Consider the following 26,913-nt stretch of genomic DNA (forward strand, 5'->3'; position numbering starts at 1 on the left):
AACTGTACTCTATCAAAACTTTTAGATATTAAATCGCACTAGTGTATTTCTCAACTTTAAACAAAAGCTGCATCTGTTAATGAACAGACTATGCTAATCATGAAGTTTGGTATTCCACTCATAAATTTACAAATCTAACTCTTAAGTAGCAAGGTGATAAAAGAAAATAGTTTACAAGTTATTCTGGGCAGAAGTAAAAGTATAAGTTGTTAATGTTAATTGTTTCTATCAATTTTGAATCTAATAATTTTTTGTTAAGCAAAGTTATTAAGAAATATGGCCACAGATCATTGAATGGTGTAACAAGCTCAATGGCCTATTCCTGCTCCTATGTTCCTAAGTTTGTACATAAGGAATAAAAACACAAGATTTCTTTCTCCATATTGGGTTATTTAAAGTGATGTAATGTACTATGACCTGAACAATATAAACAGTTAAAAATAAATTATCTTGCATGTTCAAGTGTATACACTTGGTGCAAAGATACCAATTTGTAGCAGTAAACTAGATTTTTTTTAAAAAAACCTACTGCAATCTAGCAAAGGTACAGTTGTTGGCTATTGAAATTGCTATTCATATAATAGACTTTTATGAGTGGGACGATGGTGATGCTGAACTCACTGAGAGATGCACATACCTTGGTGATGTTGGTTGTTTGAGGAGGATGAGCATCCATTGACTGGATTGGTTGCTAGCTGTCATTAATTGGTGCACACAGGCAGTCATTAATGGTTTATTGTCGGCTGGAAGTTTAAATTTGAGGGAAATTAGATCTGAGGCTTTATGCCTCTTTCCTCTGATCATTTTCCTTGCATCAACCAAGTATTACAGATCTGAAAAATATTTTCATTTTGTTACTTTTTTTGGTAAAACAAATATAGTTGAAACAAAAATAGACTAGCCATGTTTTATGCAGGAGATTTGACCTACATCTTTAGTACCAAACAGCTTGAGAAAATGATGATGAAAGGTGAACTGCTTTCTAATAGAGGTATATATTTTGGATCTGTTTTAAGTAAAAGCATCACTTATTTGTGTATCAAAGAAAGCATCTATTCAGAATGTTCGGAAATTTGATGAGATCTGTGTGTATCATTATCCCACCAAATGCATGTTTCAATGTGCTCGTACCAATATACATTAACATACCTGATGAAATTAGGAGACAGGTAATGAAGAAATTCATCTTGGGTGGCATCGCCTACTATATGCTGCACTTGTTATTCAATCCTGTTGATGTCAATGGAACTGAATTTTGAGTGGTGAGTACAACAGCAGGCAGATTTGATACCTACCATTTTATGCTACTGCCCAAGGCAAATTTCTACCCTACTCATTTTGATCAAAGTTCTCTGGCTTTCTTGAAAATTCTTTGTGCTTTGAAACTATGAATGTAGTTGAGAGTAATAGAGAGCTGTATTAAGTTAATCCCACGTAATTTACAGATTAGATTAGCAAAAATCAGTTGTTACCAGAAGCACATTATTGATATCGCAAAGTCCAGACCGGCTGATGAATAAAACTAGGGTTGTTTTGGACAATGTTAACAAAGAAAAATGGGCAAGTCTGCAATTTGGAGACCTTTAGAAACTAACCTAGTGGTTTCAAGTTCAGGAAAAAGCTTGTGAGTAGTTGCTGAACAAAGACACATTTTGACAAAGCTTTTTTATCTTGCGATAATCAAAACAATTTGTAATAAATTCAAACGTAAAAGTGAAGCAACATTTGTACTGTACAAGAAGCTGAAGTTAAGTGCTTCAAGATTCTCTGCAGTAGCAGCACAGTGGTGTTTGTTGATAACAGGTTACTGACATCAGTCGAAAAAGACATTTATTTCTCAAATGAGTAAAGTGGAATGTTAATTTCAGTGGTGCAATGCTAGATATGCAGGTCATATTTGCCAAAGACTGGTGAATTGTATGAAACAGCATGTTCCTTCAGCTGTTTCCAACAAGCAAGGTACTGATCATACCCAACCAGCCTGTTCAACCAAAACTCAGTGTAGTGTCCAACATTAGATGTGATTATGTGATTGGATAGCATTCGCTAATTAATCCTGAATGTTAGCATAATCTTTTGCACAACTGATTTAGGATTGTCAGGAATTCATAGTGTAGTGCACTCGTGCATCCTGAAAGCTATATATATTAATACTTTTGGCCATGTTCTTTGTAAACAGAAAGAATTTGCACACACATTGGGCTTGTTGGCTTCAATATTATTGGTGATAGCAGTGCTGCAGAGGTGAATAAACTAATCGTGACTCAGATGCTTTTATCTCTTGAGGCAAACATTATAAATTTAATTGCCATTCCATAAACTTGAAAACTAAGAGATTCTGGGATATCAAGTAGACTACATAACAGAATGCTACATTGTCACAGACATTATCTTCAGAAGCGGTGTTAACCCAGAATATGTCTATCTTTTGAGGTGGGTGTAAAATATTCCTTTGCACAATTTGAAGAAATGGGGAATTATCCTATTATCCTGAACAATGTTTTTTCCACAATTAATCTAATGATCTGCTTGATAATTCTTTGCTGTTTGTGAAATCTTGCTGTGTGCAAATAGGTTTCATGTTTTCCTTCATTGCAATGATGAATGCACTTGAAAAGTACTTCATTGACTGTAAAGCACTTGGAACATCTTGAGTTTATGGACTGCATTCTGCCAGTGCAGGTTTTTTCTTGCAGCAACAAAGCTTGTGTATTAATGGGAAGACCATGTGATGGGCAAACACTGAGTGTATGAAGGGGCTCGGGTATATTTAATATTGTGAATGTGTGACTAGTTATCTCAGTGCATCAAGCAATCATTTTGAGTATAATTTACTTGATTTTTAGTCTATCTAGTTTGTCTGAGAATTGTAAATTTTATTTTGCACTGTAGCAATATATTATTCTGAAAAGTGGCCCAAGACATTTTATACCTAGTATTGTAATTTGCTTACCTCTGTTCATAATATTGCAGATTAATAAACTTAAGTTCATCCAAACCTTTGCTATCCAAATCCTAAATCTCCTGTTCACCTGTTAGCTAAGTGCATAATGATGTACGTTGGCTTGCAATCCACCATTGCCTTGGTTTCTAAAACCATCATCCTCTTTCAGATCCTACCATTTCTTTGCCCTTCTTTGTACCTTCCTCCAGTCCTACAACCAAATTTATCCTCACTCAACTTTAACTATTTGTATGTCTTCACTTATTTCAGCCCACTAGAGTCAAAGCCCGAATTGCTAGGATTCTAACTCAAAATCTTTTGTCTCTTCAAATATTTACTCTTTACCATGCTGTATAAAAATTATATCTGTGATCAACTAATTAGTCAGCTGGCCTAATATTTCTTTGGGCACAATGCTTTTTTATTCGTCTGGTCATACTGCTGTAGATCACTTTACGATTTTTGCTATAGTGAATGTGTTATGTACATTTAAGGTTTTTTTTAAGTTGTGGATGTGCAACGTAGCATCGAGTAGTATATCGTGAATGTACAAAGTTCAGTTTTTTTTTATTTGTGTTGAGTTACTGAATCACAAACAATGTTGAAGAAACAACTGTACCTAACCTCTAAATCACAGGGTAGAAAGGTGGGTTTCTGCACCTTCTGGTTGTGATGCAGCGATGCCTACTGGTTAATCATGGATCAGGACAAAGCTATATGCACCTGAGTCTTTTGCTTTAGTAGCACTCACATGAAGATTGACCACCCACTGTGATACTGCAGAATCATTGGAGCTTATTCAATTGCATCAACAACAAGACCTCACTTGAAAGGGATATGATTGGGGAGAGGAACAGAAAGTTATAATTCTGATTTTCGTTCCCAACTTCCTGTGAGCATGGCTACTGACAGGGAATGCTAGATTGTGGAAGTTTCCTATAAATTCCAAAAGTGAGTCAAATTTTCAGAAAAAGAGCAGTTAAACATAAAAGCAGAGCAGAGGTATTGTGGAAATTTACTGAATGGAATAAGTGGAAGGATGTTGCATTCCTGTTTAAATCTAATCGTTCTAGTATTAGCTGTCTCTGCCTTCCTAGTTCAATTATATCAGCACGTTTCCATCCTGAAGAAACCAGTACATTCTGAGTGCCACTGCAAAGATCACCATTTGCTGACAGCAGGAAGCTATGCTAATTTCTTCTAAATGAAATTTAATAATTTTAGTTATATCTTAATGGGGTTAGAGTGAATATACTCTTTTAACTTCCCATTCGTTTGGAATTTTGATCTGCTTGACATCGTAACCAAAAATGAGACTGGACAATGTTTGTGTACTTCCTTCTCTTGTCCTGTTATATACATTTTTCTGTGTTTTTTTTCCCCAAAACCTGAGCACCATTTCCCCCCCACCCCCCACCCTGCCAATCTACAACCGCGCACACACGGTACTCCCCCGATGTTATTAGTAGTTCTTGTACACAAACTGGAGAGCAGGTGAAATTGAGATGCTGGTCACTTTATATGAATACATAGCTTAAGACAAAAGTATTTGTGCTTTATTCCTTCTGTGGAATGGAATCACAGCTTGAAACACTTGTGAATCGATTCTGTGAGAGAGTCATTCTTTCTGCTGGTGCCTCTTTGTTTGGTAGCAGAAAGAAAGAGAGGAACTTTGCATGATGCTGTCAAATATTTTCTGTGCTAACATTTCATCCTAGCTGTTTGCAGCTGATAATGTAGCTTGTTTAGTTATAAAGAGTTGCTTGTTTAATTACAAGTTATAGGATCTGGTTCTGGAAAGTTGTTTTCACTCTAGCATGGAAGGATGCTTTTTTATCATTTGATTGTTCAAAACGTGTAATCACAGTTGGCTGTTTCTATTTTGTTTTCTGTTGGATTTTATCCTTGTCCTAACTGGAAAAGATTGAAGGTGATATAAAGAACAAATCCAATGAGATAATTCTGTCACCTTCCTCATCAGCATAATCTCTCTTTAGCTTCCTCTGCCTCATAACCTGGCTATCGATTGTGTCACAACCTACAGTAGGCCAAGGCTGGGAACTGAAACAGCCACCATGGCAGTAGCTTGCCGGTGTGACTGCAGCTCAAAGAGGGGATGAAAACTCACACTGAGAAAACAATCAGTGCATTTAGTTTTCATCAAAGTAATTCCAGCCCAGGTCAATGCCTCATGCTGATATGTTGAAAAAATATTTAAAAAACTTGAAGAGCTTAACTTTCAGCTGAGGGAGTGCAGCATGTTGTCCTTAGTGTTTTTTAAATAGTTATTTAACTGCTGCAGCAAACAGTTCTGTCATGTCACAACAGAAGCCGGTAGAAAAAAATGCCATTAATCTATTAATTTTATTAATGTTGCTTTGTGAAGTGTTTGAGGTGTTTTTTGAAAATTAACATGTCTACATTTTTTAAACTAAATTAGCTAAAATCTATTCACCATGATCACCCAGAAATTTGTAACTGTAACTCTAATCATTTTCTTTCTATCTTCTGCATCTATGCTCAATTATTTGCAGTGTATTGTTTCAGACAGGTTTACAGATAATACAGGATGTCTCTCATTAGGGCAGTAAAGCTCTCCAATTAAGTATTTTAGGACTATATGAGTCTCTAGAACTCTTGGTATGGAGGTGACGTGCTGATGCTGGTGCTTAGATTGTTTTAGACTTCCTAATGCGCTGTCAATGGAAGAATAATTTTTCCTTTGCAATCTACTTAGCAAAGATTTATCGATTTTAGTTTTTTTTTTCTTTTATAGAGAATTACTGATCCATTTTGGAAAATCAGATTTTCACACCTTCCATGAGAATGTGCACAGCACAGTTCCCATGAGGCTGCCTTGGAAGTTGACTTTGACAAGAAATCCCTTGGTAGTAGAATGCAACAAAATATGTTCTCATTGCTGTTATATATTTGCAAGGTGGTAAAAATAAATTTGTTTCTATTTTAAGAAGTGGTTTGCTTCTAAGTTTTTATTTTGTTGGAAGAATGTCCATTGAGATTAATTTAATCTGTTTGCAATCATTATCTGAAGTTTAGAATTTTAAAACTTTATTAGGGCAATTAACATTTGTCATTAAACTCCTCACATTTAAATGTAACACAGTTTGTTAAATTCTGTTTTTAAAAATATCAGGAGAATAGTATATATATATATTCTGTCTTCTTCAAAACAATGTTAGACTGCAGTGGGAGGACAGTCTAAAGATATTATAGCTTCAAAATGGCGTACCAAGAAGGTAGTGAAGTGATTCAGCTGTCTTGGGCCGAGGATTGCCATTTGAACTATGCTGTGCTACTGAAAGACAGACAAATAGCTCAGCTCAAAGAATATTGAGCTCAGTGGCACTGGGTGCAGGAGAAAATGCCGACTGCGTGAGTGTTCTCTGCAGGAGCAGTTCTTGAATACTTTATTACATATTTGAAGAGAGTATGGCGTGGACTGTGAGTATCCCGGGTGTACCACTAGCACACCTAAAGCTAAGGTCAGATTAGGTCTGTTCTGAATCTTACACCATAGGGTCATTGAAAGATCAGTGGCCATAGATGAACTCTGAGGTTATTTTGATTTGGTTGAGTTCATGTGTAAATTTTTCATTGCACTTTAATTAGCTAAGTTTGAACCTATTAGTTTCTTTCAATCTGTTGGAATTTGTAGACATGTATGAAACTTGCTTCTTTCGTTATCTGTATGGTTTTTATGTTCAGTATACTCAAAGGCAATAGTCTGATCATTTGCTATTTTGAAATATCAAGTGGAAGTATCAACTGGAAACATTTTCAGTGGTTTAAATAAAAGATGCACGTTGCAAACAATTATTTTTGAGAAAGAACAATTATACTGCTTGCGTCGAGCTTGCTTTTAAAGCTTGTTGAAAACCATTTGCCATTCTAGTTGAAAGTAAACAAGAGTGGACACTGAGAAAGAAAATGTGAATGTCCAACTAAAGGCATATGGAGCATGAAAGGTTAATTTAATGATCTTTGATTTTAGAAAATGCCACTGCTGAAGCTCAAGCATTTCACTTAGTATCTGTGGTGAAAGCTTCACATATCCACAAAGCAGCTGAAAATTTTCATTGCCATTATTGTCATTTACATCTTGGAATGAAATTTTAGTTTAATTATCTCTGAAAGTATGTTGTTTTGGAAATAAGTTTTTGTTTAGTAATTAGCAGTGGAAAAAGAAAAAAAACTGTCATGTTTGTTGTGGAGCCAGAGATTGTGATGAAAGATGATATCTACGGTCTCATCCTTTCCACTTGTTTAGGATTGTCAGGATGAGGAATGTCAGCATTATGAAAGCTCAGCTCTGCTCTTGATATGATAAAATGCTTCAGAAACAAGCCTTCTTCCATGTGCGCAGCTGTGTTCTATTTTCCTTTTTTTTCTGTGCTTGAATCTTAGAAATTAATTTATTTTCAGAATGTGCCCTTAATCCAGTCACTCTTTCTTTCCACAGCCCAAACCTAATGCATGCTGAAAGTTGCATTGTTTAACGATAGCATGTTAAAATCATGAATTCTTTCCAACCTTCCCCGTGAGGTTTCAAACAGTCAACAGACTGTAAAGAATAAATAATAAAAAATATTGATTATTTTGATGACTGTGAGATTCAATTAAGTATTAATTTTGCCCTCCAGTGGACCTACCAAAGTATTCAAAGGGGAGGATTTGTGCAGCTAAATGTATGTGGAGTACATCTGCCCTAAAAAGAGGAAAATGTGTTTACCTCTTTGAAGACCAGCACATTGATGCACTGAGTCCAATATTTAAGTGCTGTGCAAATTAAGCCCTGATGACAGTGACATTGTTTGCAGCGATATTAGTATTGATTAAAGGAGTGCATTTGATGACAGCTTAAACTATTTTTATTGATTAACATTTTCATAGATTATCATGTGTCATATCAAATACCATTTTCAGAAATGAATACATTAAAAACCCGCAGGCATTCATCGACCAATGTGGTGAATGGACATGAGCGCAGGCTGTCCAGTTTGCAAAGAATTCCGGTCACCTGTTCTCTACATAGAGTCATTTAGGCATAAACTTTTCAATAAATAGCAGAAGTGCAGCTCAGGGAGTTTAATTCCTCCCTATTTTCACCAGTGAAGGTTTATAAGAGCAACGGTAGCCATCAAAGGTAAATGTCAAAGAGTTTAATAACAAAAGCAGTTTACCCTTTCCTTGCCTGCTGCTCCTGACACAGAGCAAACTATAGTCCTGGCGAGACATCACTTTAGCTGGATCTTTTCTGAAGTGAACAACAATCATTAACTAGTTTGTACATTTAATAGTTAGTTTGTACATTTAATAAGTAGTCCTTGTTCATAAATGTAAAATGTGAAAATGTTCTATCTGTTGATCTTTTAATATAAATGGTAATTTTTCTTTACAGTACACAAAATACCTTAATCAGTACTGCAGAACACTCACTTTGAAGGATGAAAACTGTTTTGTCTGTGTTTTTTCTCAAGGAAGTTTATAACCAATTATGTTACCATCAGTTAATGCACCCAATATTGCCAATATCTGCGCATTTTTTTGAAAGCGCAAATGCACTTCTAAATATACTGGGCTGCATGTCTTAGACTGCAGTGTTTCTTAAATCAGCTTTTCTTGAAAAGAGTATTTTGACAAAGGAAAGCAAAATCCTCACATGCTAGTAGATCTTTAATAGGGCGGAGAGTAATGGAAAACTCATTGAATCTGTAATAGCTCTTCACTTGACTGCAGCTAGCAATAGCAGCTGGAGCTGCCTGGGACTTAGATAAGGGAGAGCGTGCGCACCAAAGCTAACCTTGTTTCACTCATCGTTTTCTTTCCCAGGATCCCATGATTTCTGGACAACAACTCAGCAAACCATTGCTGTCCCTCCGAGCTGAAATGAATGCAGAATCAAGAGGTGAGGACAAGGCAGCCACTTCAGACAATGAGCTAAATGACTCTCTGCTTGTGCCTGTGGAATCAAATGACAGTGAGGACACTCCCAGCAAGCTCTTCGGTAAGTCTGTTTTGATATTTGTTTTGAATGTTCCTATTCTGTGTGAAGAATCTGCTCTTTTCTTTTTCCAGTAGCCCCTGCTGTTAAAAGGAAGTAGATCAAATCACTGTCTTTTGGTATTATACTTCAATTTTTGTGGCAATCTAATGCATTTTCCCCTCTCAAATTCCAATTCTTCTCCACCCACATCCCCACCCCCACCCAATAAAAGATCAAAAACTAACTGAAAAATAATGGTTAACTTATCCACTAGGTGCTCACAAATAAACTGGCATGGATTACGTGTGGAGGCTTGAGATCTGATCTTATAATCCTTAATGGGGATATGTCAGAGATTAAAAATGAAGAAGTCCATTTGCATCAATTTTTTCCAGATGACATTTTGATGCTATGATTTAATACTGTGCATTGTTACATTGTGTTCATCAAACGTTGAAAAATGATTTGTCAAATACTTTAACAAAGGTTATACCTTTCTTAGAAACATTTATGAATGCATGTTAATGTTTTTGGTGTGAAATTTAGGTTCAGATCACTATGCTCAGGCCATGGAAGAGGTGAGCTGCCTATTGACAGGTGTTCAAATTAATTGATTAAATGTCTTTATAAAACACCAACAGAAACATTTCAGTGATGATGCCTTTTCACCTAATATCAGTAAGTTAGTTATGTGATTGACTGACTTCACCTGACTTCTCTGTGAGGACCAGGAACAAGCAATGATGAATTATGTTACGATTCCTTGAACTTCCTCGTGGTTTTAAAGATTGCTGAATGTATAATTTCTGTATTATTCATTCAAAAAGAATCAGGGAAACATTGTGCTTATTAACTTTTTTACAAATGAAACTTCTGTTTCTATTGACAGCAGTGAGTAAGCATGCTTTTCTGAACCTGTTAGAAAGTGGTCTTTCCTTTGATTAAAATCCCTTTTGTTTTATGATTTTTGATTAATAATACATCAGAGAGCAATACATCAAAAGAAGTGGGTGAAAGTTTGAGAATCGCCTGTTAAGTCTTTCTTCATTTCCCCTCATCAATTGTCAGCCCCCTGCTCTGGTGGACGTACTTTCTGTGCATTCGACGTGTGATTTAGTGTTACATTTATAAGCGTCTTTGCAAGGCTCCAGTTTAATAATATCCATTTGAATTTTTCCAGTTCTAAGAAGTAGGGGTGTGTTGAAAAACTTAAAGATGGCAAAGTGACAAGAGAGTGATCTGTGTAAAGTGTCATGCTGTGAGGTTAATAAATTTTTAAGCATATCCAAAGGCATGAATACCTTAAGAATACTTATGGCAGCAAATGCAATTCAGCCCATCTGATCCTCCCTAATATCCAGGATAGTTTCTATTTAAATGAACAATTCCGTTCTTAGTTCCTGCTTTCACCTTTTGGACTACTGGACTCAGTGTTAGCAGTCATGTGCTATCTTTTATTCTATTGCTTGATATGCATTTACACTTTTATTTTCTTAGCTGTTTCATAGCCTGAATTTACCTGTTACTGTTTCAAATCATAGGCTGTCTGACACAGATTCTGATTTTGTATTGCTGTAAATTCTCATTGGTGGAAATTTACAACCATTTTATTGCACATGGCCATATCTAAATGGGAGTTAGGTAACTTACTGTGATCCTGGTTTGGAGAAATTATTGTTGGAGTTTCAGTTGAAGAAGCAAGTGCCAGCTAGGCTGGTACAAGTGTCCAATGTGTACTTGATGGACACATGAATCTGAAAACTATTCTTAGTTTCTTGATCTGTAAATGGAGTTCAGATTTGTGATTAGTTATTATCTTCAACATAATTTGATCTGAGATTTTGGAATTATAAGCTAAAGGTAGGGCCTTCGAATAGAGCAACATTGACAGGATTCAATTTATGTAGTTAGTCATACCATTAATAGTGTATTAGGAAAAGTGCTAAACATTTTTAAATTGCATTGATATCACGTATTAAAATGCTAACAGTTGTGGAGTCACCAGAAGGTTAGTCTATTCTGTATTTTTACTTCTTTTTCTCATTTTGTGCAAACTGTTTTGTAGACCCAGGAGGAAGAGGTCACCAACCTCAATATCCCACTGTAATATCTCTTCCCATGTATGCATCTACCCCACTCAAACTGTACACCTCAATTGATAATTTATTCCACAACTCTATACAATTCTCAATTTCCATTGAAATCAGTGGAGAAGAAAGCCCAGCAATTGAAAAAGATAGGCTGCTGATTTGCTATTGTACACTTTATAATATTAAGACTAATTTTAACCCCATTCTGTAACTTCTTCTGTTAGCAACTGTTTTAGAAAAAGTCGACTATGTTGTGTCAAAGTCATGCCTTATTAGCCCTAGGATGTATGCATTTCCCTTTTTGAGTGAAGTGATATGTCATTACTGAGCAGCCCTTACAAGTGTACTTGGCTATAGTAAATGTTTTCCTGTGCTTTTCCAGCAGCAATATTGCATAATTTGTCATTGAAGGCGAGTATGGAGACAAAATGAGAGCTTTACTTCTCCTGAAAATAACTTCAGCATCAAATATTGAGTTGGTAACTAAGAGTTATTGTATGTTTTTGTCTATGGGAGGAATTGATTCCTCCTGAATAGATGGCGTTTACAAGAGAGACAAGGGAAGAGATTTGTGAGGCTCTGCCAATCATCAGGAGTGGTTCACCGAATGCTGGGAAAGTACCCAGAGATTAAAATAGCTAAAATGGTGACTGTATTTTTCCACACTTTTTGAAAACAGATCTTTCTGCCTTGCTTTCAACATGAGTTAAATGTTTGACTTAAGAGTTTTCTAACAGTAGTAAATGCAGTAAATCCAGAAGGGAAAATTCCTGTCAGAGCAATTTACGAGCCTCCTTTCAATAAAGTGACAACCCAAGTGGACAGTTGTGTACCTCACCTTCCAAAAGGTTTGGGCCATATCGACTTGAAGGTTATTCTTAGTGTTCTGTGGACTCATTGCAATTTTTGGGAATGGAAAATAACTTGACCAGTATAGGAAAGAACTTGGACTTTGTGCAGTATTTTTTATAATCTCAGGTTATCCTAAAGTGCTTTACAATCAGTTCAGTATCCCTGAGGTGTAGTCATCAACTACATTATGTGAGAAAATATGGCAACCAAATTATACAAAGTCTTGACAAAAAACAATGAGGTGAGGGTCATTCATTAAAATAATTAGGTGATGTTGATCAAATAGACAGCCATTCTAAAAAATTGTCATTGTTATGACAAGATGGGCATGAGAAGTGCTGATTGAGACTCCATTTTGGGACCGCTGCTCTTTAAAATTTACATTAAGAATTTGAATTCAGAAATTTTCTGTAAATTTGCTACACTTGTAAATTATATAAGAATAGAAATGTTGGTGTATTTGGCACATGCAACTCCAAGGTTCCAAAGAAAATGTGGGAAAAATGTATAACTTTATGTACAAAAGAAGGAAAAACAGGATATGTCCCAGGATTTCTACTGAAAAACTAAACATGGAGTTGAAAGACCCACCTCTGTTGAAAGCCTCTATAAATCACCAAAACCATGTCAAATGTGGCAAAGTTCAACCTACTTGGAACTCAAATAGAATTGGTTATGAAGGGGTAAAAGTGACCATTTCATGATTCCTGCTGACCAATATTCCCTGGAAGCTGTGTGAGCTACCATTGTAGGTTGACCAAATATTATCCCCTTTAAGATACCAATTTTGTACACTTTGCAATTTAAAATAAAATCCTAGCATTAAAATAAACAGACTATATGCAATGAAAAAAAATTAGCAAAGTCATTGTTGCTGTATGAAATGTTAGGTGAACTGAGCTAACAAAGTCATGTCCAGTTCACTTTAAAGGTAATGTTTCAGATTGTAAAAATGTTGAAGAGCAACTATATGCAGCTGTGCTTCAACCTTCAGGCAAGTGATGTGTTTAATATACGATTTGAACTAATGTAGAAGGAAATCAAATCAAGCCTTAAAATAATAACATTTTTTGATATCTTTGATTATTTTAATAATGCAATGCTGTGTATAATTTGCATGTTAACTTGAAATGTATTTCTAAACATTCATCCAGTTTTTAAGATGTCCAGCTAAGCAAATGTAAACATCAGCAAATTAGCAGATGATATTTGCAGGAAAATTAGATTCATAATAAATTTCTAATTATTTACAACTATTCTAAACTGATGATTACCTAATATTCTGTCTCAACATAACCCAGTTCATCTTATGATCTGTTCCCGTGATTCATTTTGTTTTGTGAGAAGTGCATAGATTTTTAATATTTTTATTATGAAATGATTTTTTGAATCAATCAAAAGCATTTTTATCAATAAATCATTAGAATACTATTCCCCAGCATCTTCAGCTATCTCTTAATACTGACCTGCATTTATCATTCAAATTTGATTATCATTATTTATGTTGTGAAATGTGAGATACTCAATTCAGTACATCTAGGGAAAACTAAAAACTGATGTGTGAAACAGCATGAGGAATTTTAAATGACTCGGTTTGACCACAGCATTCTTAATTATTTTGTTTTGCCTTGGATGATGTCAGCTTGCAAATAGCGTTTGTAGATATGCTTTGCAGTGTCCTAACAATGCCAAAATATTCAGAATATTAAACATTTCTCAATATCTGGCCCTTTGCCTTATGTAGTACATACATCCCAACACCAGAGGCCTCCAATGAACTGTGTAGACAGTTCAGCTCTTGTCCAGTTGAAAGACTACAGTATTCATTTTACTGTATTTCAGATAAAATAATTTTATCACTGATATTTTCTGCATGTGCTGGCCTCCTAAAAGTGTATTCCAAAATTTCACTCTTGGCACTGTTCCAATCCAGCATACCCAGTATGGGTTGTCTTTCACAAATTAACCAACGTGTTATTTCAGATGTTGTTTTCCAGTCAGTAGGTATTGCTGGCCAGGCTAACATTTAATTTCTTATCCCTGAAATGGTGGTTCTGGGCTTTCTTGAAATGTGGTGAAGCTGTTCTCATGGTACCAAGAAAGTGCCTCAGATCTTTGTGTCCAATATAATAATGGTGCTTCACAGGTGCTGCTGACGACTTGTTGTCTATTTGCATAGATTATCTGGACTATTGAAAGGGCAATATCTAAGGTTGTGATTGTCACCAAATTGGGGAATATAAGTATAACTGAGGATAATTATGACAGCATTTCACAAAGTACATCCTCCAGAATAGGGTTGCAAAGGGCAAATAAATGTCATGTAGCTCAGTGTGTGATCGTGCATCTTTAATAGTAAAAAGCCACATACTCAATGAAAAATAAGAGTCCAAATAGATTTGAGATGCAGAAGAACTGAGGACATGAATTCACAGATTATTTAAAAGTAGCAACTTGTGTTAACAAAGCCAACAAAACACTGGGATTTGTTTTTAGAGAAATCCAACTCAATAGTAAGTTATATTGAGTCTATATATGACTTCAATTACATCACACATATAGTATTGCATGCAGTTAAATTTTAAAAAAAGTATTGGTAATGCTGCAAAAAAAAAAGATGACACCAGAATAGTGAGTTGCAACTATCAGGAATTACTGAATTGGCCTTGACTCCTCTTCTGTCTCGAAGAGAGGTAGCAGAAACGTAACCTGGGCGAGATTGTTAAAATTACAAATTGTTCTTTAGGGTTGATGAAGAGGACTTGTGCTCAGCTGTGGTGAAGACAAAATCTATGGATTATATATATAAGAAACTTACAAATAAGTCTGATAAGGAATTCAGGAGAACCTTGATAACTCAAAATGCAAGGGTGTGGAACTAATTGAGGTGATTAGCATGGATACAGTTAAAGGGAGGATTCATAAGTACATAAGAGAGAAAGGAGGAGACAGGGTATTGATATTATGTAATGAAATAGAGTGAAATTGTGGAGCATAATCAATGGCATAACCTGTTGGGCTTAATGATCTGTCTCTCTTCTGTAAATTCAATGCAATTTTGACCCACAGAAGGACCTTTGTTATTCTCTTGAAAGGCAGATGATTAGCCAAAAGCTAACTGGAGCTCATCTTTTCAAATCTGTATATTTCTTTCCAGAGTTGCAAGTCACAAGAATATACCACCTAGTTGAAAGGTTAGTTTCAGTTTGCATTTATTTATTTATTTATAGGAATTCAAGTAAATTATTAGCTAATGTCCACCACCTGCTTACAATTAAGCACACTTAATATCCATTTCACAGATTCCGTTCTGTTGTTTTAAAAAAAGCTAATGTGTACAACCTAAATTTCAAAAAGTTGAAACCTCCATATTGTGTACAGGTATTACATTGCAAGATGACCCGTTTCTTGGACACCTAACAACTTTTTTCCGCATTGATTTGTTTTCATAAAACATACATTTGATGATTGGCATCCATAAGATATAGGAGTAGAATTAGGCCATTTGGCCCGCTGAGTCTGCACCATTCGATCATAGCTGATGTGTTTCTCAACCCCATTCTCCTGCCTTCTCCCTTTATCCACTTAGTAATCAAGAATCTATCAATCACTACCTTCAATGATTTGGCCTCCACAGCCTTCTGGGGCAATGAGTTCCACAGATTCATTTCAAGATTCCCTTTCCTTCCAGCACTGATTTCAAGCCAGTGAGGTCAATTCGTAAACTTTTGTGTTTCTTTTTATTCAATACTGTATGTATCTGCATAACAACCAATGGGTGTCCTATATTTACTATACCCATTATTTCACTTAAAATATCAGGCAAGTAGAACCCCAGATCCACTACCTCCACAATTTATTTTCTTAGCTCCCGAAGTGAAGTATAATATCCCGTTGTCGCCTCTCACAAATATTACAAAAATAGCTGCACTAACCTATCAGAAAGAATATACGCCACACGACTAAAGATAACCAATTTTATATACTCCCTTTTATTTTCATTAATGGGATGTGAGTATTGCTGGCAAGGCCAACATTTATTGAGTATCCCTAATTACTCTTTAGAGGGTGGTAATGAGCTACCTTCTTGAATTGCTGTGGTCCTTGGGGTAGGTACACTCACCTTGCTGTATATGAGTGAGCACCAAGATATTGATCCAGCAAGAGTGGAGAAGTGGTGATATTTTTCCCAGTCAGGATGGTACGTGGTCATGTGTCTGTTGTCCATTCCCTTCTAGATGGTAGAAGTCATAAGTTTTGGGAGGTGCTGTCAGACGAACCTTAGTGCGTTAATGCCGCGCATCTTGTAAGTGGTAAACATTGCTGCAACTGTGCTTTGGTGATGAGGGAAGTGAATGTGAATGTGGAAAGTAGTGGGTGGGTACCGGTTAAGTCAGTTACCTTGTTCTAGATGGTGTCAATCTTTTTTGAGTGTTGTCGTTAACTGCCCTTATTAAGACAAGTAGGGAGTATTCCATCACACTCCTGCCTTGAAGGTGATGGACAGGCATCAGGGATTCAGAAGATGAGCTAATTGCTGCAGAATTCCTCATTGCTGATCTGCTGTTGTAACCACAGTATTTAAATGCCCGGTTCAATTCAGTTTATGATCAGTGGTAACTCCAGGATATTGCTAGTGGGAGATTAAATGTTAATTATGCCATTGAACATCAAGGAAAATGGTTAGATTTTCTCTTCTTTGACAAGGTCTTTGTTTGGCACCTGTGTAGCATGAGGATGATTGCTTATCAGCTCAAGCCCATTTATTGTCCAGACCTTGTTAATTATGAACACAAGCTTCTTCATTTTCTAAGAAGCCAAGAATTGTGCTGACCATTTAGCTATCATCAATAAGTATCCCGTTCTGATCTTATGATGGAGGGAAGGTCATTGGTGAAACAGCACTCTAACCTGAGAAACTCCTGTAGTGATGCTGTGGGACTTAGAGGGCAATTATCTAAGAACTGCAACCATCTTGCTTTGGGCTAGGCATGACTCCAAAAATTGAAGAACTTTTCCCTGATTCCTATTGACTCTAGATTTGATGGTCAATTGGTCAAATGCTGCCTTGATGTCAACAGCAGTCATTATCACCTTACTTCTTGAATTTAGCTCTTTAGTTCATGTTTGGACCAAGACTTTAATGAGGTCAGGAGCTGAGTGGCTCTTACGGGTCTCAGATGGAGTGTCAGTGAGCAGGTTACTTCAGGATATATTTCCCCATTTTTAATCCATTTTATATTTTATTTGCACTGAGGAGATGCTCAAATTTCAGATGTTTCATCACAGTACTTAATTCCCACACATCAAAACTGACAGATGGTTTAGTTTGAGTGCCCCATTGTTCAAGTGAATATTGAAGCTTTGAAATTACACTGTCCTTAATTTAGGCATAATATAATCTCTCAATAAGGACCTGGAATGACTAATTGGGATGGAAGTAACACGAACTACATAGCGATATTTGAATTAAAGTGAATGCAACACATATCTAAAGCAAAATTTTAAAAAGCCCACAAGTCTAACTTCCAGTTTCAAGCTCTATCCCACACTAATAAGGCATATCTCAAATTTTGCAGGATCTCTGTATGAAAAAGCATTGATTCACAGCATGAAAATGTTTGAAAGTTTTTGTCAATGATATCTTTAAATGCTGTAGGACCTACTTTTAATTGAAAACACCCATTTTTCAGAAAAGCAAATCATGCCAAAATACTCTGGAAGCATCAAGCCACATATCCACTTGTACATTTTCTATAACTTTCTATCTGCTTCTGCCTCCATCTTTGGCCAGGTTCAGAAACACTTTACTCTGAAATGTGTCACCCTATAGAAAATTAGCTTTAGCCAGCACTCACACAAATATGGCAGTAGTCAATCCAGAGTAAGAAAAATGATCTAGTAATGAGCTGGCTTAAAGGGGGGCAAGAATGAATAGCTGAATGTTAGGCTGCTTTCAAAGAGGACATGCTTTGGTTGTGGTCAGTGTATATTTCCTGGAAAATAAAACATAGGACAAACAAATCTCAGTTCCCTGATGACAAAGGAGGTAGAAATTAAGATAACGAAGCAAAGAGTGCTAATGGCAAGTGTCAGGTAGAAGACACAATTGAGAGCCAAGAGGTCTACAGAAGTTTAAAGGGAGCATGCTGAGGCATTAAATTAGTACTTTGCATCTACCTTTACTGAGGAGGGAGATGCTGCCCAGTCCATGGTGACAGAAGAGGAAATTCGGTCACTGGAAGTGTTCAGAGTTGGTAAGGAAGAAGTTTTAGATAGACCTTTCGTACTTAGAGTTGACAAGTCACCAGGACTAGATGAGATGCACCCAAGGATATTGAAGGAACTGAGAGTGGAAATTGTAGGGGGACTGGGAGCCATAATCTTTCAGCCTTTCAAAACAGGGAGGTGTCAGAAGACTGAAAAATTGCAATCATGACACCCCTGTTCAAAATACATTCCAAGGATTGGCCCATTAATTACAGACCAGTCAGTTCAACTTCAGTGATGGAGAAGTTTCAAGAAACAATTCATCCGGATAGTATGAGTAGTCACATGGCAAGAGTGTGGGTTAATTAGGAAGAGCCAACATGGAATTCTAAAAGGGTAATTGTGTTTAACTAACTTGCGAGAGCTTTTTGAAGAGGCAATAGAAAGGTTTTATGAGAGTAAGACTGTTGATATGGGATACAGAGATTTCACGAAGGTGATCAATTGAGTGGCATACAACAGACTTGTGAGGAAAGTTATAACTCATGGAATAAGAGAGACACAAGCAATCTGGAGCAAAATTGGCTGTGACAGGAAACAGAATAATGGTCAATGGATATTTTTCAGGCTGGAGGAACATTTGCATTGGCATTCCCCAGTGTTCTATACTGGGACCCTTGTTTTTCTGATATACGTTGGTGATCCAGATCTTAAATTTTGCAGATGATACCAAACTAAGAAGCTTTATAACCTGTGAGGAGGACAGTTTAAAACTTCTGAATGTTTAGTGGAGTGGATAGATAGGTGACAGATTAAGTTCAATGTAGCAAAGTGCAGCCTGTTACTTTGGAGTCATAGAGATGTAGAGCATGGAAACAGACTCTTTGGTCCCACTCGCCCATGCCGACCAGATATCCTAAACCAGTCTAGTCCCATTTGCCAGCATTTGACCCATATCCCTCCAAATCCTTCCAATCATGTACCCATCCAGATTCCTTTTAAATGTTATAATTGTACCAGCCTCCACCACTTCCTCTGGCAGCTCATTCCATACACGCACCATTCTTTGCATGAAAATGTTGCCCCTTAGAACCCTTTTAAAACTTTTCTCTCTCACCCTAAAACTATGCCCTCTAGTCTGGACTCCCCCAACTCAGGGAAAAGGCATTATCTATTTACCCTAACCGTGCCCCTTCTGATTTTATAAACCTCTGTAAGGTCACCCCTCAGCCTCTGACACTCCAGGGAAAACAGCCTCTCTCTATAGCTCAAATCCTCCAACCCTGGCAACATCCTTGTAAATCTTTTCTGAACCCTTGCAAGTTTCACAACGTTTTTCCGATAGGAGGGAGACCAGAATTGCACACAATATTGCAAAAGTGGCCGAAGCAATGTTCTGTACAGCCGCAACATGACGTCCCAACTCCTGCACCATACTTCTGACCAATAAAGGAAAGTATACCGAACGCCTTCTTCACTATCCTATCTCCCTGTGACTCCCCTTTCAAGGAACTATTAACCTGCACTCCAAGATCTCTTTATTCATCCACACTTCCCTGGACCTTACCATTAAGTGTATAAGTTCTGCCCTGGTAGGAAGAAGATTGTCAGACACTATAAAAGCCAGAGGTACAATACTAAAGTATGTACAGAAGCAGCGACCAAGAGTGCAGTTCTTAAAGCATAAGTGTCTTCAGCTTTAGGGTACAGGAGCAAGGAGCTGATACTAAATTTGTACAAGACACTTGTTAGACCTCAGCTGGTGTATTCTGTACAGGTCTGGGCACTACATTTATAGAATGGATACAAACATATGGAAGAGGTTGCCAAGAGTGGTTGCAGGGATAGGATCATTCAATTATGAGGATAGATTGAGAAGTTGGGCATGTTCTGATAGAAACTTTCAAAATGGTAAAGGTGCTTGATAAATTGGGAGAAACTGTTCGCATTCATAAAAGGATCAAGAATGAGAGGCACAGTATTAAGGGGTGGAATGTTATGTTTTCTGGCTAACTTCAAGTTATGTTGAGTTTTTTTGTAGGTTTCCTGAGAAGTCTCTAGCCTTGTCTTACTGAAATTGCCTCATTAATTATCTAACTTGCTTATATGGTGTCTCTGGTGTCTGATTTCTACTGCATCTTACTATACACAAAACTCCAAACAACTCACCACTTAGTGGATATCTCGGAATTTGCCAGCATCTTTTAACTCGTGCTATCTTTGCACCTGGAAGATCCCTGTTAGTTTGGAGCTGCACTGCCTGATTCATGTCATTCTATCTCTGCTACTCTACTCACCTTTGACCAAGGCTTATGCTTTAACACTCTCACAATTGCCTACAACATCTTCATCACTTGCTCTCACCCACCCCAACCCTCATCCCACCAATTTTATGTGGTTCTCTGTGCTGTCTACTCACTCGCTCGGGACACTCCCCTGCCGGCACCAAAAGTAACAACTGTGCCATCGACTTCTGTCTCCTGTAATCCCTGTCTGTCTCATTCCTAGAGGAAAACAGCTCATAAAAGGGCAGAAAACGTCAAGATTGGCTGTGCACTGACTAACTCTTTTTTTATGTGGAGAGGATCCTGACTCTGACTGCCTCATGTGGCTGAGTGATTGCGTCCAAGCTCTTGGATTGATGTCGGAGTCTATCCTTGATTTACTGGGTGATGTCCATGGGACCCTCTGAGCGCAGGCTATCCCCTGTGACCTCACAGAGGTGTGCTGATTACCATGAGGAATGTATTGGCTTTGTATCTGCACTTAATGGCACTGCAAGACAGCAGTAATATGTGCGTGGTATCTCTGGATGAGAGGCAGTACAAGGCAGGGATGCTGTGAACATCCAGGTGGATGCAGACTGAGTGGGTGCTATGACAGTAAAGAACCTAGAAATGTAGCCAGTTCCAGTCCTTGAACTGGCTCTGTGTCCCTAAGTACAGTGCAGCATTACAATGACAGTTGTTGGGGCAGCCCAAGGTGCAGCATTGAAGTGGGGAAATGATTTGCAAAAAAATCATAGGTGTGCTATAAGGGTTCCTTGAGGCTGGTACGTGGCAGATGCTAATGTTTATAGATGTAAAGTGCATGTGCCCAATGCCCAGGGAGTGTGCCCTGAGATGTAGCTGCCTGGTTTCCAACATGGAGGTCATTTGGAGGAAAAGGTGAGCTGAATCCGCCACATAGCTGCACTGGTTTCTTTGTTGAGTTTTCCCAATGTTGGATTTGTTTGGCAAGTTTAGAAAGATGGAATTCTGAATATTAATGAGGCTTGTTTTGATGTTAACAAGATGTTTAGCAAGAATCATGCCACATCGTTTGTGAAAAATATAGAAGAAGGAACAAGATGATCTTGATGTTGAGATGGCTTTTCTAGTCTTCTCATCCAATTTTTCCACTCATCTCACAATAACCCATGTTGCTTAGACCCCTATAAGATTCTGCTCAAATTGATTTTCGAAATGAGGTAAGAGAAACCTTCTTCATCTGGGAAATGTTTTAGGTCTGGAATACGCTTCCTGGAAGTATATTCAGTCATAACAATCAAAAGGACATTGTTTCTATTCACAATGTGCAGGGTATGGGAAAAAGACAGGAAAATGGCACTAAATCATATGGCTCATCTGGAGAGCCAGTGTAGACACAATGGTCCAATGGCCTTCCTTCAGCCATGACACTTCTGCAATCCTGTGTTGTTACATAGGGATATATGGGAAGTGAGACAAAATGATTAATTTTCTAGCTGTGGAAGAATATGCTCTAACATCTGTATAATCCAGACAGTCTTCTCAATCTTTAATAACAACCCTCTCTTTAACCTTCTATGCCCCAAATGCAGGTATCTTTTCAATACTCATCCATTCATTTAAGAAAACTGGTTGCCCCTCATCTGGTTCTTAAGAATAAACTCCCTGTCTGCTAATTCTCCATGCTTTCATCAACTATTAGCTTATCCTCAAGTTTACTGACACCACCAGAGCTTCACAGTCATGAGGACTTTTGATTCCAGTCCTTCTCCAAGTTTTTGTTGTCTTTATTTCATTGCCTACTCTATTCATCCTCTACTTGCACTTTTACATCTGTCACAGTGACTGCAGTGAGGAGCCTACTTATACTATCAGAGTATCTTTCTTTGTTTTTTGACACAAGGGGCACTCGTGGACCCACTATCAGTACTTACTGTGCTTGGTCGTGTGCTTACTCTTCTTGGTCACGTCGTATTGCCTGGCAATGGATTTCATTCCAGGCCATCATTCCGAAAATGCAACCAGTAATTAAACTTTCATGTAGTTACCCCTGTGTTGAAGCTCTTCATTCATTGGATTCCGCTGGTATACATGTCTCCTGTGTACTCGTGCTGGAAAATGGCCTTTGGATGTAATAAGTTTGCCCAGTGCATCATGAATGTTTTCATTAGCACTACCTAGCATTTGATCTGCCAGTTATATTGCATTCTTCAGGATCTTCATCTCAGAATACATAGCATTTGAACTTTAATAGTTAACATATTGAGTCTGAAGGGTCACTGGACTAAAAATATTAAATCTGTGTTTTGCCTACAAATGCTGTCAGATCTTCTGAGTTTTTTCAGCATCTGCAGTTCTTTGTTTTATTTATTGGAATACAAGATACTTATTTAGTTCTATCAGCTGCTCAGAATCAAGAATTTTTGTATGTAATTCTGATTGGTCATGAAGAATGAGTCTTAACAGTTTTTTTTTAACCATGTTTGAAAGCACTGCGTCACAATCAAAATTATCTTTATTTCACTTATCTTTCCTGGGCTATTTGCATTACTCATTGCTTCCTTTTTTTTCAATAAAACACCAAATCTTCTGAATTAAATTTTACCTCAGATGTTTTTTGCTCTGCTTCAATGCTTTGAATCTTCTCTGTGATCTCAGTATTGATGAAAGCTTTGTGATGTAAAGCATTCAAATATGCTGAAAGAATTACATGAAATGTAGTACTTCTGCAGCAGGAGGACTATCTCACAGAAGATAATTTGTGCTTTTGACCATGGACTAATTGAAAGCTTACTCTCTGCCATTTGGAGTAAGTGTTCCATACCAATCACACATACCAGTATAAGAATATAGAACATAAAAACATAAGAATTAGAAGCAGGAGTAGGCCATCTGGCCTGTTGAGCCTCCTCCGCCATTCAGTAAGATTATGGCTGATCTTTTCGTGGACTCAGATCCACTCCTGCTCCTACGTTCCTTTGCTATTCAAAAATCTATTAATCTTTGCCTTAAAAACATTCAACTAACCTGCCTCAAATTGCTTCACTGACAAGCTTTGAGTGAAGAAGTTCCTCCTCAATGCAGTCCTAAATCTCCTCCCACTTATTTTGAGGCTATGCCTTAACTTACAGTCATCAACTTGCCAACTTGCCAGGATTAGCTAACCTGTTATACATCATTGCATCAATCAGTTTTGACCTTTGTATATATTATTGAAGAAAGACTACACCAGGTGATCAGATCTAAAAATAGAGAATGAAAATATTTGACGTTATCCTTTACATTTCGATCTGTCTCAGTAAAGTCATTTGGCAGTAGAGAATTTACAATAGTACACGGCAGTGCTATCCAATAGTCTTTACTGACTTCATACTCCTGACTAATACCTTCTAGTAGTTTTGTATACTCTTCATCAACTATACCTGCCTGTTTGGAAGGTTTTGTATCCTTTAACAAATTCTGATAGTAAAATAATTTGCTTTTTGACTCCAAGTTATTTTTACAGTCTTTTCACATTCTGCCTTTAATATTGGTCCAACTTTCTGATGAGCAATGTTAGATTTTATGAAGGGGACTTGATGGACGAACTGCAGATCTAATGCCTTCGCAAAAATAATTGCCTATCGCTCTCCATGTCAAGTTTCATTTATGCCTTTTTCAAAGAAGATTTTTTTTCAGCAGAAAGGCTTCACTGCAAAATTGATCATGACTTAAGAAAAGAATTACTCCAGCAACCTTATGTGTAATTAGTGCCTCTTTAGTGATTTCAGCCATCATCAAACCTAAAGCAAGTAGTATTTCAGTATTGCTTAACCTTACATTGATCCTCACTACTTAATGAACTAAGACAATATTTTAATACCCTTACTCCACAAATTGTTGAAACACAAGGACTATAGCACTGCTCAGTTAAACAGGTCCACACTACCAAATGCATTTTGGACTATAATTCCTTGTGACCATGATAATTTGTTCACATTGTTACACCTCACTGGGGTAATGTGCTGGAAATCAAACCCTGCTATTCCTGGAGACATTGCAGAAGCTGAACATTTTATAGAAGCATTGGAAATTCCCCATTTTAATTGATTTTCTGACCCAAGTTGAAGGACAGCACAGACCATGTCACTGTAGTTAACAAGAATTACTATTTATTACAAGTAAATAGACTCTAGCTACAGGTAAACAAGTATGAACCATTGGCATAAACCTTTAATAGTTAAAACTCTAGTCCCTTCTAGACTCCCTCTTTACACACATAAAGACACATGCGCGCACACACAAGCAGACACAGACTGGAAAGAAAATGTAGGTCTGTGACGGTACGAAAGCTCAAAGCAATGCTTCTTGTGCTGATCAGAACATTGCTTCTCAGGCTTCTCTGTATTGTTTTCACTGGTTTGCAAAAGGCACTGTATAACTGGTCATATTTTCAAGGGCCTCTGTATCCCAGGGTACTTAAGGAGGTGGCTCAAGAAATCGTGGACACATTAGTAACCATTTCCCAATGTTCTATAGATTCGGGATCAGTTCCTGCGGATTGGAGAGTGGCTAATGTTGTCCCACTTTTCAAGGAAGGAGGGAGAGAGTAAACAGAGAATTATAGACCAGTTATTCTGACATCAGTGGTGGGAAAGATGCTGGAGTCAATTATAAAAGACGAAATTACGACTCATTTGGATAGCAATAACAGGGTAATCAGAGACAGCATGGATTTTCGAAGGGGAAATCATGCTTGACTAATCTTCTGGAATTTCTGAGGATGTAACTATGAAGATGGACAAAGGAGAGCCAGTAGATGTAGTGTACCTGGACTTTCAGAAAGCCTTTGATAAAGTCGCACATGGGAGATTAGTGAGCAAAATTAGGGCGTATGGTATTGGGGGCAAAATACTGACTAGGATTGAAAATTGGCTGGCTGACAGGAAGCAATGAGTAGTGATAAAAGGGTCCCTTTCGGAATGGCTGATGGTGACCAGTGGGGTACCACAAGGTTCGGTGCTGGGACTGCAGCTGTTTACAATATACATCAATGATATAGATGAAGGTATTAAAAGTAATATTAGCAAATTTGTTGATGACACAAAGCTGGGTGGCAGGGTGAAATGTGAAGAGGTTGTTATGAGAATACAGGGTGACTTGGACAGACTAGGTGAGTGGACGGATGCATGGCAGATGCAGTTTAATGTGGATAAATATGTGGCAAGAACATGAAGGCAGATTACTATCTAAATGTAGTCAAGTTAGGTAAAGGGAAAGTACAACAAGATCTAGGTGTTCTTGTACATCTGTCAATGAAAGTAAGCATGCAGATACAGCAGGCTGGCCTTCATAACAAGAGGAATTGAGTATTGGAGCAAAGAGGTTCTTCTGCAGCTGTACAGGGCCTTGGTGAGACCACACCTGGAGTATTATGTGCAGCTTTGGTCTCCAAATTTGAGGAAAGACATTCTGGCTATTGAGGGAGTGCAGTGTAGGTTCACAAGGTCAATTCCCAGAATAGCAGTACCATCATATGTTGAAAGATTGGAGCGACTGGGCTTGTATACACTTGAGTTTAGAAGGATGAGAGGGGATCTGATTTAGACGTAGAAGATTATTAAAGGATTGGACACTCTGGAGGCAGGAAGCATGTTTCCACTGATGGGTGAGTCCTGAACCAGAGGGCACAGTTTAAAAATAAGGGGTAGGCTATTTAGAACAGAGTTGAGGAGAAACTTCTTCACCCAGAGAGTAGTGGATATATGGAATGCTCTGCCCCAGAAGGCAGTGGAGGCCAAGTCTCTGGATACTTTCAAGAAAGAGATAGATAGAGCTCTTAGAGATAGTGGAATCAATGATTATGGGGATAAGGCAGGAACAGGATACTGATTGTGGATGATCGGGCATGATCATAATGAATCGCGGTACTGGCTCAAAGGGCCGAATGGCCTACTCTTTCACCAATTGTCTATTGTCTTTCTTATTATGTAAAAGTCACAGTTTATATCAACTACTGAAGGTGACATAAACTGGTTTTCTTCAGGCTTAAAATGACTTTTAATGCAGAGAACAGGGAGAACTCCTGAGCTGGTGGAGCTTTGACGGTGTCACCCTGTCCTGTTCATTGCCCCAAGCTGTTCAACTACCTGAAAAGCAATCAAATAGGTGTTGATATGTGGAAGAGTTTAGATTAGAGTGGTGCTGGAAAAGCACAGCAGATCAGGCAGCATCCGAGGAGCAGGAAAATCGACATTTCGGGCAAAAGCCCTTCATCAGGAATTATATGTGGAAGGCCATTGGCATTAACAACTGGTCATCAGTACACAAGCCAATCAGCTACTTTATTGCAAACCAAAGATCCATTTATATATTGTCCTCGGCTCCAGCTCATGTGCAAACTGCACTTCAATTTCTTCTTGAACAAGCAGTTGTGTAAACGGCATTTATAGTGAATGTCTGGTTACTTGCTTTAAAATAGTGCACTAATCCTTCAACAGTCATTCGATTTTAAAAAAAAAAGTTTTTTAAGTCCATTGTTAAAAGTAAGGAGAAATAAAAGGACACATTTTTTAACAAGATTCA

General features: G+C 37.6%; 1 protein-coding gene across 2 annotated transcripts in view; it reads left to right on the forward strand.

Moving 5' to 3' along the window:
• Positions 1-26,913, forward strand: part of pou6f2 (POU class 6 homeobox 2) — a 567,547-nt gene that overhangs the window by 1,935 nt on the left and 538,699 nt on the right. The window contains exons 1-2 of one of the 2 annotated variants that reach the window (XM_043688934.2): positions 6,380-6,406; positions 8,795-8,969. In XM_043688934.2, the coding sequence (XP_043544869.2) occupies positions 6,395-6,406; positions 8,795-8,969 (187 nt within the window). In that variant the 5' untranslated portion in view covers positions 6,380-6,394. Of the gene's footprint in view, positions 1-6,379; positions 6,407-8,794; positions 8,970-26,913 lie in introns of those variants that run through there. The other variant, XM_087986073.1, reaches the window with a different exon arrangement.

The sequence above is a fragment of the Chiloscyllium plagiosum genome, unplaced genomic scaffold (genome assembly GCF_037043375.1).
Source record: "Chiloscyllium plagiosum isolate Xiang-an unplaced genomic scaffold, Cpla_swu_hap1 HiC_scaffold_4, whole genome shotgun sequence".
Lineage (NCBI taxonomy): Eukaryota > Metazoa > Chordata > Chondrichthyes > Orectolobiformes > Hemiscylliidae > Chiloscyllium > Chiloscyllium plagiosum.